The sequence below is a fragment of the Eulemur rufifrons genome, chromosome 3, assembly GCF_041146395.1.
Source record: "Eulemur rufifrons isolate Redbay chromosome 3, OSU_ERuf_1, whole genome shotgun sequence".
Lineage (NCBI taxonomy): Eukaryota > Metazoa > Chordata > Mammalia > Primates > Lemuridae > Eulemur > Eulemur rufifrons.
Genome location: NC_090985.1, coordinates 72,041,963 through 72,062,091, shown reverse-complemented (window position 1 = coordinate 72,062,091; position 20,129 = coordinate 72,041,963). Strand labels below are relative to the sequence as shown.

General features: G+C 42.8%; 1 protein-coding gene across 2 annotated transcripts in view; it reads left to right on the top strand.

Moving 5' to 3' along the window:
• The first annotated feature begins 359 nt into the window (after positions 1 to 359).
• Positions 360 to 20,129, top strand: part of E2F5 (E2F transcription factor 5) — a 28,717-nt gene continuing 8,947 nt past the window's right edge. For both annotated transcript variants that reach the window (XM_069466268.1, XM_069466267.1), the window contains exons 1-3: positions 360 to 865; positions 18,733 to 18,842; positions 19,744 to 19,905. In XM_069466268.1, coding sequence (XP_069322369.1) covers positions 632 to 865; positions 18,733 to 18,842; positions 19,744 to 19,905 — 506 coding nt within the window. In that variant the 5' untranslated portion in view covers positions 360 to 631. The remainder of the gene's footprint in view (positions 866 to 18,732; positions 18,843 to 19,743; positions 19,906 to 20,129) is intronic.

The following is a 20,129-nucleotide window of genomic DNA, read 5'->3' as shown; positions in this document are numbered from 1 at the left end:
AGAGAAGACAGCAGAAACCACCCAATGAAAGTAAGTGACCAACGGCCAATCTCGTGCAGCTCTACAAACTGAGAAGCTAACCAACTTCGCTGCTTGGAAATTTTTAGCCGTTGGGAATAGTGACTTTCTGCCCAGATAGAAGTCTTTCTTTTTTTCTTCCTCCCACTGTTGCTGCATGAGAACACCATTCCTCCGGGCAGCTCGTGAACACCGAGGAGGCGAGTGTGAAACGCACTCACCGACGCTCTCCCTCCTCCCCGTGCGCTCCTCCTTCCTACAGAAAAATGCGTTTCCAGGCAACGGCGGTCCGCGGCGTCACTTCCTGCCATTTAAACTCAGGTCCCCACCCCTCGCAGCCCCTTCTCCTCGCTTCCACCCCCCACCCCGCCCCTCGGTCGTGGGCTTCATTCACGCTTCCCCCGGCTTGGGTAGGGGGCGGAGGCCCGCCACGCCGAGCGGCCGCGACTCCCGTGGGCGCGGCGCACCTGTTGTTTGCAGCGGCCTCGGACCCTCAGTGCCGCTCTCGGCGGGCGGGGGGAGCGACTGCGGCGGAGCGGAGCCGGCAGGTGGCCGCGGGCGGAGCCGGCGAGCGGCTGCACGCGGGGCCCGACCACCGCGGCGCCCGGACGCGATGGCGGCGGCGGAGCCCGCGAGCTCGGGCCAGCAGGCGCCGCAAGGGCAGGGGCAGGGCCAGCGGCCGCAGCCTCAGCCTCCCCAGGCGCAGCCTCCGCAGCAGCCGCCGCCGCAGCCGCTCGGGGGCTCCGGGGGCGGCAGCAGCAGGCACGAGAAAAGCCTGGGGCTGCTCACCACCAAGTTCGTGTCGCTGCTGCAGGAGGCCAAAGACGGCGTCCTGGATCTCAAAGCGGTGAGCTCGGGAGGCGGGGATGGGGACGGACTTCGGAACTCTCGGCCCCCGGAAAAGCCCAGCCCCTCGCCGCGTGGGTCTGGCGGCGCGGTAAGGACGCGCTCTGCGGGGACTGGGCGATGCGAAAACTGGGGCCATGTGGCCTGTGCCCGGCCCTGGACTCCGGGAGAGGGGGAGGGACGAGGGACCAGGATGGCCCCGATACGCCGGGTAACCAATGGGGCCCGGCGCCTCGCAGGGCTGTCGACAAAGAGCCCAGGCCAGGACCTCGAGCACGCTCGCGTGGCTTCTGTCTCCGGGCGCAGGGCCACCAGGGCCACCGGGTGTCTTTGCTGCTCCGCGGCCACCTGTGGCAGAGGCTCACCGGGTACCGGACGTTTTGGCTGGAGACACCTTGGGGATTGAGTTTTCAGTTGCGAATTGGTCCTTTTAATAGGCAATTCTAGTTGGGACTATGTTCCTGTTGTTTAAAAAAAAAGGAAGAAAGAAAGAAAGAAAAAAGGAACTCGGTGTACCATCTCTTCTAGGTGAAAGAAAAAAATGAAAATTTTTCCACACCCCTCCCCGATAAAATAATTATAGTAATAAAAACTCTTCCCTGTACGCTTCTTTTCATCAATCTGCTGACTAGGAGATATTTGATTTGTGACTTAATTTGGCGTCTGTTATAGATTTCTAAAAGTGAGATGTGCCATCACACGAAAAGGGGAGGTTTTAAAACTTTCACTCAAAGAAGTGGAAGCGCTCATTAAACTCTCCTGTTTGCATGAGAACAAACGCTTCGTCATTTACTACAGTTCAGATTTTTCAAACAGCAACAAGCATCAAAAGCTGTTCAGTCATACAGAATGACTTAACCGTTCCTTCCAGGCAAAATTTGGAAGGATTCCACAAGCTCTGAGGAAAAGAGGAATGTGGGTACTTGAATTAAAATTCAACCAGTGCACCAAGTTTAAGTAAGAACCAAAGCTTTGAAAGCAAACAAAAAATATTGAGCCGGTAATGACTGCAGATCCCCTCTCTAACCCCCCTACATCTGACCTTAGCTTAGAGGCGTGGTTCCAGCACCCAGGGGGGTGCCTGGATCACCTTACCTGGTTTGAGGGTGTGTCACTGTAGCCTTAAGGCTCTGCATAAAGCAATGGGAGCAGCATCTGAGCAGAACGTGTCCTCTAGTGCCTCATGAGTGTAGGGACCAAGACTTGCAGAGGCCAACTCCTCTTCTGCTAGGAGCCCTCCAGTGTAGCCCAGCGGGGAGTATGTCTTTGAATGACCTCTCCTTTCCCTGGGTAATAGTAGGTATTCAGTAAGTGGCTGTTGAATTGAATTATCCAAATTGCTTTACTATTTACAAATGAGGCATACCGTACATATTTTGCATTTTGGGGAAATAGTTTCTACTATCTTCTTTTTGAAATATTATTCATAGAATTTTCCCCCACCTTTGGAAATTCCCTGTTATCTTTTTTGTCCCACATCCTCTTCTTCCTTTTCCCTCCCTAAAAATGATTTATAGCATATATAGTACTTAAATTGTAGTGAATTGAAATGGATTCTGTTTGAAGAATTTCACACGAAGTCATCAGAGAAAGGCAGGGATGTCACAAAATGTAGGTTGCAAACTGCTGTTCAAAATCCAGAAATTCAGCTGTAGCCTCTGACTTCAGTATAAGAAATCGGGGAAGATTGGGGTTTTCCAGATAAAACTGAACTCTGAGAGCTGAACTTTGAGGGCTTCTTCTTCAACTCGCCTCAGAATATGATGGAACTTTCCTGTTTCATCTATAGCCACATATTAATAATTGCTCTACAGAAGTCACAGAGGCAGAGTAAGATGTAGAGCTTGATGTTTCATAACATTATTTCATTCATTCTAGAACTCTCCTAAAAGTTCAGAAGTTTCTGCAATAACATTATGTCTCATTATATTAATGACTTTATACTCTTAGAAAATAGTTTGAGTATCGTTCTTTTACATCTATATATGCAAAACCATACCTTTTGTTTATTTACATATATTTTCATTTATTTTTATATATACATGTAACTTATATGTAAAAATCTTACACTGAAATCTTTCCAGTGAGGTTTCTTTTTGTATACCATAGTAAAAGATCATTAAGACATTTTTGATAATACTTGTAGAAGATGGCCTAACACTGACAATTATAAATTTTCTACAATTTGAAATTATAAAGACGTATTTTTTTTTCTTACAGTCTCACTTTGGGGGGGTGTACTTTAGCATAACTTTTTGATACCGTTAAGTTATACGCTTGACCTTTTTAAAGAAACAGTTAAGCATTTTGTGAATATCACAAATATAAAAAATTATATCAATCTTCTCAAAATATCCAGATATCCTGCATATCCATAAAATATCCCAAGACCCCATAGATGCTATTTCTTTTCTAACTTAGAATATATACTGCTGGAGAATAAGAACATAATGCTGTATCTTAATGATATATATCTTCTTATATTAATAATATAACTAATTGGAAACATAACTTAATGAAGCATATCAATTTTAATAAAGTTGTTCTGCTATAATTTAACAATTAGGAAGGAATAGAAACACATTGCAAGTGATTTAAGAGGATTTTGTTCATTATCTCCCAGTTTCACCCCTACCATGTAGTCTCATTTATAATAGTGTAGTTATTATTTCTTTAGTGAGATGAGAAGTTCTATCACAATCCTTTCAAGCTATGTGGTTTGCCTATTTATGCTATTAATAGCTAACATTTATTAAGAGCTTAGTATATGTGAAGCATTTTACATATATTAACTAATTTTATCCTCTTAACAACAGTGGACATTTGGGCCCAATAGCCCATTTCACAGCTGAGGAAACTGCTAGGTTAAGTAGGCCAAGATAGGTTAAGTAAGTAACTTGCCCAGGGTCATACAGTAGAAAGTAAAAGCTAAGATTTGAAAATGGACCATTTGTTATTTTTCTGTATGCATTCTGCCTTTCAGTATGCCTAAAAAATAAACAGGTTTTCATTTGTGTGAGGGCATAGATGCTATCCTGTAAAGGAAAAATGCATGCTTAGTCTTACTCCTCTACCCATGGTAGAAGAGAAAGAGGTAGTGAGCTCCTGCATTGGAAATGAGGGTATTGATCACAAATTCCATGTTATTGCACAAATTAAAGTAGGATTCCTAGTTTAATTTTAAATTCCAGCTAAGAATTTGAAGAACTCTTAAGATAGTCATGGCTGTGTCTATATGTTGTTTTGAAAATTCCTTTTAAATACAATTTATAACTGAGTTTATATATTTTATTTGTCATTTCGATGCCGCCTTGAAACTTTTTAAAGCTGAATCAAGATTGTTTATCTCTTTTACTATAACTTTTCAAGTTACAAATTACCTGAATGATACCTGAGTTAATGTGATAAAATATTTATGGTATTTCTTATCTGACAAGTCCGATTAATGCACCTCCTAGACTATATAAATAATTTAACCTAAGGCCTTAGTTTCTAACACCAGGTGAAAATTTGGGGATAGAATTAGCTTAAAGAGAGATATATGGGTAGGACAGCCAGAACTTTCGTGCATACTTAAAAATGCTCAAGATGCTTCCACTCATGGGTATATATACCCAAAGAATTAAAAGCAGGTCTCAAGAAGGTATTTGTACACCCATGTTCATTGCATCATTATTCATAATGGCCAAAAGGTGGAAGCAGTCTGTGTCCATAAGTGGATGAAAGGGTAAATAAAATGTGGTGTGTAATATATATACAATGGAAGATTATTTAGCCTTAGAAAGGAAGGAAAATTTGACATGTGCTACAACATAGATGAACTTTGAGGACGCTATGCTAGGTGAAGTAAGCCAGTCACAAAAAGATAAATACTGTATGGTTACACTTATATGAGGTATGCAGAGTAGTCAAATTCATAGAGACAGAAAGTAGAAGGGTGGTTGCCAGAGGCTGGGGGGAAGAGAAAATGGAATTTGTTATTCAGTGGGTGTTACAGGCTGAAATGTGTCCACCCAAAATTCATGTGTTGAAGTCTTAACTCCCAATACCTCAGAATGTGACTGTATTTATACAGGGCCTTTAAAAATATGATTAAGTTTAACTGAAGCCATGAAAATGGGCCCTAATCCAATCTGACTGGTGTCCTTATAAGAAGGGAAAAAATTGGACATACAAACAGATACCAGGGATGTTCCCACACAGAGGAAAGACCATGTGAGGACACAGCAAGAAGATGACCATCTGTAAGTCAAGGAGAGAGGCTTCAGAAGAAACCAAATGGGCCAACACCTTATCTTGGACTTGTAGCCTCCAGAATTTAGAGAAAATAAATATCTGTTGTTTAAGCCACCCAGTTTGTGCCATTTTGTTTTGACAGCCCTAACAATCTAATAAAATGGGTACAGAATTTCAGTTTCACAAGATGGAAGTATTCTGAAGATTGGTTGCACAACAATGAGAATGTACTTAATACTACCGAAGTGTATGCTTAAAAATGATTTAAGATGATAAATTTTATGTTATGTATATTTTACCACAATTTTATATGTATATATACCAACAATGAGATAGCACTCTATACCTCTTAGAATGGCGAAAATTCAAAGGACTGACAGCACCAGAAGCTGACAAGGATGTGGAGCAACAGGAACTCCCATTCATTGATGGTGGGGATGCAAAAGATATAGCCACTCTGGAATACAATTTGGAAGTTTCTTACAAAACTAAATATACTCTACTGTACGATCCAGTAGTTGTGCTTCTTGGTGTTTACCCAGAGGAGTTGAAAACTTAAGACCACGCAAAAACCTGCAGATGATATTCATAGGAGCTTAATTCATAATTGCTAAAACTTGGAACCAAGATGTTCTTCAGTAGGTAAATGGATAAACTGTGGAACATCCAATGAAATATTACTCAGTGCTAAAAGGAAAAAAGCTACCAAGCTATGAAAAGACATGGAGGAAACTTAAATGTATATTACTAAGTGGAAAAAGTTTTGGTATGATTTGAAAAAACAACTTTATTAGAGAAAAGAAAAAAAACAAAGGAAGTCAGCTGTCTCATTTTCCAGTTCTGGATAAGATAAATTAACTTAAAGCTTTCTGAGTTTTTGGTCTTGATTCTGCCACTTCTTATCAGTGAAAAAAGCCATGAAATATATGAATGGGGTGCCTATCAATGTGGTTATACATATATTTGTCTGTGTGTATGTACTGTATTATGCCATTTCTTTAATATGATTAAGTATTGATTTTGTAAAAAATATTTCTTATAAATATATTGTTTTTTATTTATGCATTTTTTAAATTGATGAATAAAATTTTGTGTATTTACTATGTACAATATGATTTGAGGTATATATACATTGTGGGAATGACTAAATCTAGTTAATTAACATATACATTACTTCACATAGTTACGATTTTTATGGTGAGAACACTTCACATCCAGCATTTTTCTTAGCATTTTTCAACAATACAATATATGATTAACTATGGTTACCATATTGCATAATAGATTTCTTCTTTCTTCAATCTAATTTCTTCCTCCTAACTGAAATTTTATATTCTTTAACCAACATCTGCCCAGCCACCCCGACTGTTACAGCAAATGTTACAGCAAGTGGTTCCGAGGACAAACCTAGTGGCACACGGAGAGTCAGAGAATTAAAGTTTGTTCATCGATGGGCTCAGAGGGGTCTCACCACCAAATTTTGATTTTTCCCACTTTTATTAAGTTGGGGTGGTCTGAGGGGTGGGGTCTCAGGTGGCTAATGTCCGCCAGGTAATAGGTTAGTTGATGTGTCAGGTAATAGGTTAATATTATGTTGATACACCAGGTAATAGGGTAGTTGATGCCCCAGGTAATAGGGTAGTTGATGTACTATAATAGATGTAGTGTTCTGTTAATGTGCCAGGTAATAGGTTTAGTGTTATGCTGATGTGCCAGATAATAGATTAGTTTATGGGCCAGGTAATAGGTTAGTATTTTGTTGATGTGGGTCTTCCGTGAGGGGTGGGGGTCTCAGACGGCTGTTGTGTCAAGTAATAGATGGGGGTTTTCCTTATCATTCTCCCCTTTGATGCCCTTATATGCCTATTATAGGGCATCATTTTCCAGTGGGTGATAGCCTCGTAAGGCTATCATGTGAGTTGTTGTTTTCCAGGTTACGGTTGTTTTTATGAATTTTATAACCTCATTCAGTATGTAGGGGCCTGTAATGGTGCCAGTCCAGTATTTTTTTCCCCCCACTGTGGCACACCTGAGCCTGACTATAACATGTCTTTGGCATGTAGGTATGGACTGTGAAACCTCCTGTGGTCCAGAAGTCTCAAGTAATCCCATTAGTGAGGGAATTTAAGTCCTAGTATAACAAGTCTCAGGGCAGGGTTTCTCTGTCATAGTTGTTAGGGTGAGTGTCCCAACCAGGAGGCGGGTAGGGACTCAGGCAGGAGTAAATATTTATAATGAGCCAAAATACCACAGTTAGAGATGCCCTCTGCAGTCCAGTCTAATCTCCCAGAGCCACTGAGAAGAGTCTAATTTTTAGTAAAGTTACTACAACCCCAATGAGGGCCAGGGCCAGTGGTCCCATTTATTTCTGTTCAGTCCTGGGTGTGGCTGTCCTCATTGGGAGATGGTTAAGCTGGATCTTTAGTGGGTTCTGCTGGTCCTGATGTGTAGTTCGGAGATCAGTTTTGTTGTCTGGTTTAGTTTTTTTTTACCCGGGAGTGATGGATCCATGGAGTGATACCTGCAACTTTAACGGCAGTGGATATAACTAGTATCACAGTATGGAGACCCTTCCAGGTGGGCTCTAGGGGTATTCTTTTCCAGTCCTTTATTCAGACTAGATCCCCAGGTTGGTGGGGGTGGACAGGGAAACCCAAGGTGATAGGGTTTTTTTTTTTTTTTTAGGACAGTGTGGTGGATACGGCGCATCGTTTTGGCCAAAGCTTGGAGATGTGTGTTTATATTTAATTTTCCTAGTTGTCTAATGTCTCCCCTTAATTATTTGATGAGTGGGGGAGGTCTACCGAACAGGATTTTCAAGGTTGAATATGTACCTGACTCTGATCAGGGCTAGGCTTAGCATGTCTATCCAGGGTAATTGTGTTTCCTAACATAACCTTCGTTAGAGTGGTCTTGAGGGTCCGGTTTATGTGTTTTATTTTTTCTGAGTTCTGTGGCCTGTAGGCTGTACGTAGTTTTTATTTGATTTTTAGTGTCTTGGTGAGGGTTTTATGACCTCTGCAGTGAAGCTTTGTCTGTTGTCACTGTCAAAGGAGAGTGGTAGACTATACCTGGGGATGATTTTTCTTAATAGAAACTTTGTCATTTTTCTAGCCTCTTTGGTCTGGGTAGGGACTGCCTCGACCCAGCCTGAGAAGGTGCATATCACTACCAGCAGGTATTTATAGCTCCGACATGGTTTTACTTCTGTGAAATCAACTTCCACATTCTCGAACGGAGAGGTTCTGGTGTACTGAATTCCTGGGGCGGGTCTCGGCCTGACCGCTGCATTGTTTTTAGCACAGGTCTGACAGTGGGCACTGACTGCTGCAGCAATGGATGGAAGTTTGGCGATGTAGTAGTACCGGGTGAGTAGCTGCCTGAGGGCTGTTTATTTTAAGTGAGTCAGGTTGTGATGTCCGGAGACAATGGAATATGTTAATTTATTGGGGATAAAGATGTTATGGTTTTGTAGGTGTCACTACCCATCTGCATCCTTTTTGGCCTTCTCCTGCTCTGTCTACTGTTTTTTTGGGGGGGGTATATTTTGATTCTTTGGGCTACTTGGGTGTCAGCAAGATTTGGCATTGGGTTGGAGTGTTGTCCTCTGAACATTTTTGGGTGGCTGTGTTTTTGGCTGTTTGGTCTGCCAGGCGATTGCGGTGGCAATTGGATCTGTCTTTTTGGTGTCCTCGACAGTGGATGACTGCAATTCCTTTCGGCTCCCAAACTGCCTCCGCAGTTGGAGGATTTTATTTCTATTTTTTATTTTTTTTTTCCACCTCAATCAGTAGTCCTCTCTGCCTATATATTGTCCCATGGATATGTATTGTGGCAAAAACATATTTAGAGTTTGTGTATATGTTTGGTTTTTTACCCCGGGCATGCCTGAGGGCTTGGATGAGGGCCCATAGCTCCGCCCTTTGTGTCCACCACCCTTGGGGCAAAGGAGCTGACATGATGACCTCATTAACTGTGGTGACTGTGAAGCCCGGCAGTTGTTTTTCATTTTGGATAAAACTATTGCCATCTGTGTAGAGTTCTAAGTCTGGTGTTGGTAGAGGACTATGTTTTAGATCTGGCCGGCTGGCACAGACATCCTCTACCGCCTCGGTGTAATCATGGTCCAGGGGCCCTGGCTCGGTGGGTAGGAGGGTAGCGGGATTCAAGGTCCACACAGTCTCCAGAGTGACCCGTGGATTTTTGCATAGCAGTCCTTGGTATTGTGTTAACCGGTTGCTTGAGAGCCACCGGTGTCTTTAGGTGTTTATTAGAGATATGACTGTATGAGGGACTTGCACACGGAGGTTTTGTCCCAGTATGAGTTAGTCTGCTTCCTTGACTAGCGGGAAGGTGGCCTCCAGTTGCGGAGGCAAGGTGGCCTTCCTGCCGCTACCGGATTTAATTGTTTTGACAAGTGACTGGTCTCTGCCATGGGCCCACAGTTTGAGTCAAAATCCCCAGAGCCAATTTTTTTTGTGTGTGTGTACAAACAGATTAAAGTTTTTGGTGAGGTCCAGTAGTCCTAGTGTGGGGCTTTTTTTAGTAAGTCTTTTATTTCCTAGAAAGTCCTTTTCTGACTCTTGGCCCATTTCAATTTTTTGTTTTTAAGCCCTCATAGGGCCTCGTACAGAGGCTTGTCCTTTAGGGAGAAACCTGGGATCCAGATGTGGCAGAACCCGGCCACACCGAGGAATTCCCTGAGTTGTCTCCGTCTGGTGGGCCTGGGAATTGTACAGATGGTGTGCTTCCGCTCATGCTCCAGTGTCCGGCGCCCCTGAGTGATGTGGAAACTGGGGTACTTTACCTGTTGTCTGCAGATCTGTGCCTTTTCCCAGGAGACTTTGTATCCTTTGTCAGTGAGCAGTTGGAGCAGGCACCGGGTTCCCCCTTGACAGTCTTCTCTGGTTGGGCTCGCTAGGAGGAGGTCATCGGTCATCGATGTACTGTAGAAGTGTGCAGCGGGTTTCTTCTCGCGGAAAGGAGCTGAGGTCAGTAGCTAGAGCCCCCAGAATAGAATTGGTGAATTCTTAAATCCCTGTGGTAGTCGTGTCCAGGTCAGCTGGGTTTTCCTTCTAGTCTAAGGATCCTCCCACTCGAAGGTGAACAAGAGCTGGCTCTTCGGAGCAAGCTGCATGCAGAAGAAGGCATCCTTTAAGTCCACGCAGGAGAAGCAGGCAGCATCAGGCGGAATGAGGCCCAGGAGGGTGTATGGGTTCGGTACCATTGGGTGTAGACTCACTGTAGCCTCATTAATCAGTCATAGGTCTTGGGTGGGCCAGTATCCACCTCCGTTGGGCTTTTTGACTGGCAGGAGGGGAGTGTTCCATGGGGATTGGCACTCCACCAAAATCTCCTCCCACTTAACCCTATCAATGTGTTCCTGAATTCCCTCTCTAGCCTCATTGGGGATGGGGTACTGTCGTCTCCTGGTCGGTTGGGCACTCGGTTTCATCTCGATCACCAGGGGTGCATGTTGGTGTGCAAGACGGGGAGGGGGGTTGTCCTCTGCCCATACCAGCGAATAATCCTTCTGGAAGTCAGGCAACTTCTGTTCCTCTTTGGCCTCATCGTATAGCTTCCATTCCGATTCTCGGGGCAGGGTGACCACCATTATGAGAGTTTCTGGGGCACGGAGCATGAGGCTCTTGGTCCCTTCCAGGTGGAAGGTGATCTGTGCTTCCAGGTTGCTCAGGAGATCTCGACCTAGGAGGGGCATGGGGCAGTCCGGTATGTATAGGAATTCATGTCTTACCTGGTGGCCCCCCATCTGGCATATTTGGGATTGGCAGAAGGGTCGAGCTACTCGAGTTCCAGTGGCTCCCACAATGGTGGTTTCCTGCTTTGTAAGTGGAGCCACCGGGGTTGTTACCACCGAGTGTTCTGCCCCAGTGTCCACCATGAACCTTATTGGTCGGCCCCCCCACTTCCATTATGACCATAGGCTCCCAGGGGCCAAGAGTCAGGGAACCCAGTCGGTCCTATTCTGAGTCTACCCCAGTGAGACCAATGAGGTCCTGGGTCTCCGGCTCCCACTGGAAGCCCCTGGGCAGGTTCCTGTTTGGCGGTGGGTGGTTTCTTTTGTTGGGGCATTCATGCTTCCAGTGACCAAACTCCTAACAATAGGCGCACTGGTCAGGCTTCAGGGTCCCTCGTCTCCTGAGTCCTCCTTCCCATGGTGGGCCAGGTCTCTTGGCTAGATCAGGTCTTCCAAGGGCAGCAGCCAGGAGAGCGGCTTTCTGTTTCATTTTCTTATCATTCTCCCTCTGGGTGGTCCAGTCTTGATTAACATAGACCTGCTGGGCCACTTCCATCAGCTGCGTGATGTTCATTCCTGCAAACCCGTCAAGTTTCTGGCGTTTCCATTTGATGTCAGTATAGGACTGCCCAACAAATGCAGCAGTCACCATCCGCTGATTTTCAGCCTCCTCTGGGTCGAAGGGTATGTAGACTTGGTAGGCCTCACACAGGCGCTTGTAGAATTCGCTCAGTGATTTTTCTGGCCTCTGGGTGATCAGAGCGACTTTGTTCATGTTGGTTAGTTTTTGGCTCCCTCCTGGACCCTGTGGAGGGGGGCTTCCCGATACCTTCTGAGTGCCTCTCGTCTGCTCAGGGAGTTGAAATCCCAATCCTGGTTGGTCTTGGGTGCTGCTCTCTGTGCCCACTGTTCCACATCCAAGGTCCCTGCTGGAGCCTGGTCCTGGAGCCACCTCCGGGTCCCAGCTACAATCCGGCATCATTCTTCCATATTAAAAAGGGTCAAAAGGAGCTGGCGGCAGTCTTCCCAAGTGGGATGGTGGGTCTGAAAGATGGATTCCAGGAGGTCGAGGGCCAGAGGTTTTTCGGAGTAAGGCGGGGTGTGGTGCTTCCAGTGCAGAAGGTCAGTGGTGGAGAAGGGCTGGTAGTACAGGACTGGCTGCTCTGGCTGAACGGACCCATCGTCTGTAACCTGCATCGGACCTCGCACCTCACGCAGGAGCATCTGGAGGGCTGAAGCTGGGGCCTGACCTGACCGTACCTGGCGGATGATGGGAGTGTCAGCATCTGGTTGGTCTGGAACTGGCGGCGGGGAGACTGACGGTGGCGGGGTGTCTGGTGGATTCCAGCGTGCTTCAGGAGATGTCACAGTAGGGTTGTAGGCCGGTGGTGATAGAGCCTCTTCAGGAGCTTCCTGATAGATGGGTTTGGACAGTTTGGAGTCTCTGGTCCAAAAATCCTGCTCTATCCCTTATTAGCAGAGAATCGGACCCAATGGGGCATGGTCTGAGCAGTCTCTAGCCATGAATCTATGTAAGGGAATTGGTCGGAGTGGCCGGGAGGTCCCAGTCACAATTCTCCAAACTGCTCTCATGCTGGGGAGGTCTAAGGTTTCTGTTGCAGGGCAGTCAACCCTGAATGTGGGCCACTCGTGTTCACAGAGGGCCCTAAGTCTACTGGGACTCAGTGTGACGTCATAATCTCCCATAAAACCCTTCTTAAAGTTCTTTAACATGCATTTAAGGACTGTAGGCTTAGATTCTACGCTACCCACCTAGACCCTTGAATGGTGTCGCAGCTTAACAGACAGAGGGGGGTGGGTTTCTCTCAGGTGTCCGCCTGGCTGCGTTCCTCTCAGGAACTTAGTCGCGTCTTGGTGAAGATGTGCCCGTGTAAACCCCGGGCCTGGTCACTCCCTTTAGGCGAGTGAATCACTGTTATGCCATACGATGCCGCTATTGCAGATGTGGACCCACTCAGATTCCATAGCCGTAGCCGTGGAACTACAGTCACTCCTCACTCACTCTTCACTCACTCGTTCAGACAGGCAGAGGTTACACATTCCTGCCCTGGGAATTCCCTGCATTCAGGAGGTGATCAAGCTCCTCTTCTATGTAATTTTTTCTTACTATTTATTATTTTTTAATAAATAAGTGCAAATTAAGATCTTTCTGCTTTTTTAGATCATTTTATACACTCTATATAAAACCTGTAGATCAGTGGTACTTAAATTGCTTACTCAACTCAGTGCAGTTATATAAGTTGGGAACTTTTGGCTGTGTACCAAATTTATTTAAAGTCTTTTGAAATTACATAAGACCATTTGAAAATCTTTTGCTACAAATTTATTTCAGTAATATATAATTAAGGCCAAATTTCACCTTGATTATTCATTAGCTTTCTGAGTCTTGTTTCCTGTATAAGGTGAACACTTACTTTACAAAACTGCTGTGAGCATTAAATTAGACAACATCTGTGTAAGATCCTATTATACAATTATCCAATTATTGGCTTATAAAAGGTTCCTCTTAATTATGGATTGAAATCAAACATCCTAAATATTAATTATCTTTAACAGCGTTTGAAATTAGGTAATAATTAGTCCCAACCTTATCATGGAATAGATCAACATAAAATGCCATGTGGCATAGTTGGAAGTGAGTTTGTTCAGTTTTTTTAAGTTCTCATTAAAATATTTTAAAGGCAATCTTGTGCATCACTTCAGGTCTTTCCATCTTAGTTTTAGGTAGAGCTAATTGGTTTTATATAGTATTTCTGTTACACATTTTTGATTTTTGGATTCTGGTTCTCACTGTCATATTAATTTCTGAAGCTCAGTAGCTATTAATAAAACATTGAGCGCAGGTATTGACTGTTGTGGTCCTGAAAGAGAGTAAATTACCCTCTTTGAGAACCTGAGAGACTGGATGTTTCCTATAGTTACTGTTTTGATGTTAGCCTTTTTGAGTGCAACACCATGCTCCATCAGAAGAACATCCCTAAACAAACGAGCCACAACTAATCCTAACACAAATAAAGCTACCACTCTCTTCCTATCCCGAGTTAACACTGGGTCTTAGTGGACTCCTTTGTTTAAGTGAAGGGGTGTGGCTTCATGGTTCTAAAGCCCTTTTTAGCACTTACTATCTCTCTCAGCTATCCTGGTTTATTTGTCTTCCTGAACCTTTAAAAACATCATAAGCTTTAATTTTGTTCCACCTATAGACATTGCTTTGTTCACCATTGGTGAGATACCATATTTTTAGAAAATAATTTAGTGTTTGGAAGGGAGATCTATTTCTTTCAGAGTGATATTTTTATTTGTTTATTTTTCCTGTAAACTGAGTTGGTGTGATAAAATGAGATGCTTCCTTTATGGCTGTGTAGTTCAAACCCTGTTAGAGTAAATGCAGCCTTTTAAGTAGATTTGCTGCATGCATGTGTGCATTTATTCAGCAGCTGCAGTGCAAGCATGGGATGAGGATGGTGACTCACTTTGCTTTCCTCGTACCTCTTGTCTATACCCGGGCAGTTCTCCAGGGCTGGAGAAAAATGCACAATGATGCGGGTAAGTCTCACTTTAAATTCATGACCACTAACTTCAAAAGGGCCAGTGGTGCTGTCCAGCATTCCTTTTAGGCTACCTACTCTCTTGCTTTCTTATATGAGTATTTCCCATTTTTCTCCTCTCCATCATTAATTGTCCCCTCCCTAACCCCATTCCCACCCCCACCCCAATGCTGATGAGAAAATAAAAAGCACCAGAAGGAAATGTCTAACCTCTCTCCTGACCTTATCTACTAATGTATCTATATCTGCACCCAGGTACTCTGCGGAACTTCAGTTATTAATATGCCCTGTTATTAAGGCCAATCCTCAGCTCGTCTGATTTGCATGCCCCCTTGCCTACTATCTCTTTTAGCAATTGTCCCTTTTCTCTTCCCCATTGTAAGTGATCCTTTGCTTTTACCACATCATTCCTATCTGCATACTCACATATTAAATAGTTCCTGTCTTAAAAGAAAAAGAGAAAGGAATGAAAACACTTCCTGGAGACTTCACGGTTCCCTACAGATACCGCCCCATTTCTCTGTGCCTCTTTGCAGGAGAACTTTTCAGGAGTTGTCCACTCTAGCTTTCCTTCTACTCTTTCTTGAAATTTCTCCATTAAGGTTTTTGGCCCCACCACTCTACCAAAACAGCTCCGATCAAGGTCACCAGTGATCTTTCCAAAGACAAATCACTGATAAGTTCTCGGTGACTTGCCCTGACAGCAGTACTTGACATGGTTACTCTTTCTTACACTCTCTTCCCTTGGATTCCAAGACCCCACTCTTCCTGCCTCTCTGACCTCAGTGGCAGGTTCATCCTCCTTTCCCAGACCTTAAACTGCCCTAGAGTCAGTCTTTGAGCCCCTTCTCTTTCTATGCTCACCTCCTGTGTGAATCTAGGGTATTTCATCTTGTTGTCTAAAATGTCTGCTCGCTGATGACTGCCAGATTTCTCTATCCAGCTTACACCTGTCCCCTAAGCCACAAACTCATGTTCAGTGGTCTCCTTGGTTTTTCCCCTTGGATGTCAGAATGTCCGAGATAAGTTCTTGATTTTTAATGCCCCAAACCCGTTCCTCCTGTAGTATTCCTCCACTGTAATTGCTCACGTTGAAAACTATCATCCTTGACTCCTCTCTCAGTATCTACTGCTTACTGTACCTTCAGAACACATCCAGACTCTCACCAATTCTTACCACCTCCACAGCTGCCCCCTCTATCCACGCCACTACCATCTCTTGAGTGGACTATTGTCATAGCTTCTCATTGGCCTTTCTTCTGCCTCCACCCCCTACAGAAGATTCTCCATATTGCCACCAGAAGGAGCCTTTTAAAATGTGAAATCAGATCACCATGTGCTCAAAGCTCTCCAGCGGCTCTCCATTTCACTGGGAGTAAAAGCTGAAGCCCTTACAATGGCTTGCAAAGCCCCACTGATCTGGCCCCTTGCTGTCTCTGTGGCCTTATTGTCTTTATCTCCTCTCTCCCTTTCCCTCGCTCCCACCCTTCCTCCCCTCACCATTTTCCCTCTGGTCATTCAGGCCATACTGGCCTGCCTGCCTTTCTCTCTCTGAAGGAACTACACCTCCCACTTCAGAGCCTATGTGCTTGCTGCTTCCTCTGCCCAGATGCTCTTCCACCAGATATTTGCAGGGGTCACTTTCTCCATTCAGTTCTATTGTCACCCTATCAGAGAGTGCCTCCCAGAAAATCCTATTTAATATAGCACCTTTCTCCTACCTGCATTCCCTCCAAATACAGTTATTGGTATATTATTAATACCCCTCCTCGCTTTGGGGGCAGGGGCTTTATTCTGTCACTGTTGTATCCCAGAACCCAGCCCAGAACATGGTAGGTGTTAAATGAATGGAAGAATGTAGTAGAGATGGGGATCCATGGTATGATTCTGTTAAACATGAAAGTCTCAAGTTATTTAATAAAAGTTTTTAAGAATTCACAGGCAACATGTTTTTAAAACACTGTATAAAACAAGGTAGGTCTGTATACATACAAACTCTAAATCTTTCCCATGATCTGTTTTGACCTGTATTTGATGATGAGGCTATTACTAACCAACACTTAACTATGCAGCAGACATTGTGTAAGATTATCTAGTTTAATCCCCACAATACCTCTACTCAGTATATGCTGTTATCTCATTTTACAAAACAGGAAATGAGGCTTAGTAAATTTAAGAGACCAGCTGGAGATAGGAAGTAGTGCTGGGAAGAAGTGCTAGGGGAATTCAGTGTTCTTACGAATGCTAAAATAAAAGCCTTCTGAAGATCCTTTTAAGTGTTGGTCATTTATATGCTTATATACTTAAATAGAAAAGTCCTGAGAAAATAATGTTTAGTTTTAGAAATCAAGGGTTAAATGTGATTGTTAAGTAGTAACAAGTATAAATGAGATAGCTTTTTAAAATTTTGAGCTAAAAGTTAGGTCTCATGGCACTTTGCCTAATGGCCTAGAATAGCTCTTGTGGTCTGGTTCATATAAACATGTTCCAGTACCCAAAGCGGTGAGCTGTTGCTATGGTTGTGAACGCCGTTGTCTGTGAGTACATAGATACCCATAACACAGAGCCCCGGCTTGAAGTGCTCTGGGTTACTTCTCTAGACAGCCTCTTCAGAGGACGGTGAGAAGTGAATCCTCAGCTTCAGATTTGTGCAGTTAACTATGCAGTAGTAGTCTACTGCTCTTCAGAAAAACAGCCTCCCAGTCCAGAACAGAAATTCTATAAAGGTAGATAAAACAGAGAGAGGGAATTGCTAAGTATAGGGGAAGAAGTTATCAGTGAAAGCATGCCTAGTCCTACTCTTTATTTTCTGGTTCTTTAGAAAAGATCATGCCACAGCAGAGTTGGGGGCCCCAAAGAGCCCCATTTTCCAGTTATTCCTTCTCTTTGCCACGTCCTACGTACTCTCCTGGTCCACTGAAGCATGAATCCCCTTCTTGAAGAAGACCTGAATGATTAGGCAGTAGTAACCTGGGATTTTTAGTAGCACAAAAAAATGGACTAAGCCAGCCATAGTGGCACATGCTGGTGATCCCAGCTACTCTAAAAGCTGAGGTGGGAGGATCCCTTGAGTCCAGGAGTTCAAATCCAGCCTGGGCAGCATAGCAAGGACCCATTGCTTAAAATAATAGTAATAATCATCATCATTTCTGTTATTAGTTAAAAAAAAAAAATGAACTGAGAGAACTGACATTTGACTTAAGGTTCCAAATGGCTGTGAAGTGAGCCATAGCTGTTGGTGGCACTTGCTCCCTGTGGAAAGTAGGTCCTGGTTGCAAACACTATATCCTGTGCTGGGTTTTTGTAGGAGCTAATTTTTTACATAATCAAGAAAGTGGTGATGCCCTGGGAGAGCTGGTAACCAATTATGTGAAGCTAAATCTTGTTTATTAATTTAGATGATATGCTGAAAATTGTCAGTAGGGGCATAAATAAGTTTTTTCATTACTAACATGAATCTTAAATGTGGCTCTGCATGGAAGGCAGGTTATTGTCTAGTCTACTCTAAAAAAGAGCTGTAGGGTAACCTTTTCTTTGAGGTTCTTTGTTCTATTGAGAATAAATGTCAGAAATGTGAGTGGGAACTAATTAGAAGAATTGTACAGCATTCTTGAATTCATTCATAACATGATAGGATGTAATATTTTTGTTGATCTTAATGCGAATGAAACTACCAAGCTTTTATATAATAGTTGCTCATAGAACAACCTTGTGCTACTGATTTTGATTTCTTGTTGATTTTATGCCCTATATTGGCATTATTCATTCCTCTATTTTCATTGTGAGTTTTAAAAATGCAGATAGTTATTTCAAGGTATTACAAATGTGTGTATAATGCAAAATTTCCCAAGTGTCTTCATTACCAAAGTAAATTGCTGAGATACAATTTTTCAAAGCTTCAAAAAATAATTAAGGCCATCTTTAGATGATACTGTTTATGAACAGAGGAGTAAGATAGGAGGTGACACGGATAGACAATTAGTAGCTCCTCCGCAGGATTAGTCCATAAGGTGACGTGAAGGATTCTTACTGTGTTCTTTTATTTTTGTAGGCTTTGTGTCATGACCTTAATTTTTTCTTTTTCTGTTCCAACATCTGCTAGCTTTTAAAGAGAATAATTTCTTTGGTATTTGCAGTGTTTGGGAGATGCTTTGAACATACCCAGCCATTGTCTCCAAGCAACTGACTGGGTCAAATTTGGGATTGGACTCTCATGCTGTGAACTTAATAATCAACCCTTTTTGGCTCTAAAATATGAATTGCCTTTTTATTTCATTGTTTTCCTTGTTTGTTTCTCCTAAACAGGCTGCAGATACTTTGGCTGTGAGGCAAAAAAGAAGAATTTATGATATCACCAATGTCTTAGAAGGAATTGACCTGATTGAAAAAAAGTCAAAAAATAGTATCCAGTGGAAGTAAGTTACAAACCAGCACCCTATTCTAAAACCTTTATTTTTCTTCCCTTTGCTCTGTAACAATCTGACTTCTCCAGTATTTCTCTCTCCTAAATCCTCTATTTCAGCACTTTGCTCTAGTCCCACCAGGCTCATTAGGTTCCCCTGGACATACTGCCCTGGGCCTCTGTATATGTCACCCTCGTGTTGGGATGTTCCCTCACTTTCTTGGCTGTTGAATTTTCACTCTTAAAGTTCAAATCTTACTTTCTCCCGCAAGCTACTCATTTGGCATACATAGCTACTGCTTTGCATTATTAGTCCCTTTCTGCCTAAGCCTTTATCTACCCAAATAATATAAAGTCCTTGAAACAGGAACTATGTCTTATGCATAGGAATATGTACTTTGTAAATAATAATTGATTAAAATGCATGTTGTTATTTATTAACTGTTGCCCGGTTATATATTTGAACGTAACAAATACTTTCTGTTCTTCACATGTGTCCTCTTCTTAGAGGGTTTTTTTTTTTTTTAAATTCTATCAATATACTAAAAGGTTGCAATTTCTTTCTCTAGCTCCTCAGTCAGTCTACATTATGAGACTGCTAGGTGTGGCTACTGAGCATTGACATATTTTTGGCACCTCAGTCATCAGCCTGACCTTACAGATGCCAAAAAACACTGTAGAGCAGATTGAGAATTTTTGTAATTTGGTGGTTCTAATCAGTAAATTTTCTAAGCAAATATGTTCTGAGGTATGGTGTTTAAAATTTCTAAGGATTTCAGTGCTTGATCTTTAGAAGAGTATAAAGATTTTTGTTTTAAATATATTTCTAAATAAATCAGTTTTACTACAACAAAAATTAAGTGATGTTAACCTAGGTCTGATATTGGGGATGCTAATTCTCATATCTTTTTAAGAGGTGTCGGCGCTGGCTGTAATACTAAAGAAGTCATAGATAGATTAAGATATCTTAAAGCTGAAATTGAAGATCTAGAACTGAAGGAAAGAGAACTTGATCAGCAGAAGCTGTGGCTACAGCAGAGCATCAAAAATGTGATGGATGACACCTCTAATAATAGATATCCTTTTAAATAAGCTATGTATATACATATAGCTATGGAATATGTATATATAAGATTTTTTTAGTCTGAAGCTCAGTTACTTTAGTGTTTTAGAGAGTTAAGTTTTATTAGTGAATAAAACATTTTAATTTTATAATCTTATAATATATACTAATATTTTAAAAATTTTACCTTTTTAAGTTACATAATACATCCATTGACATTATTCCTGTGTTGTACTG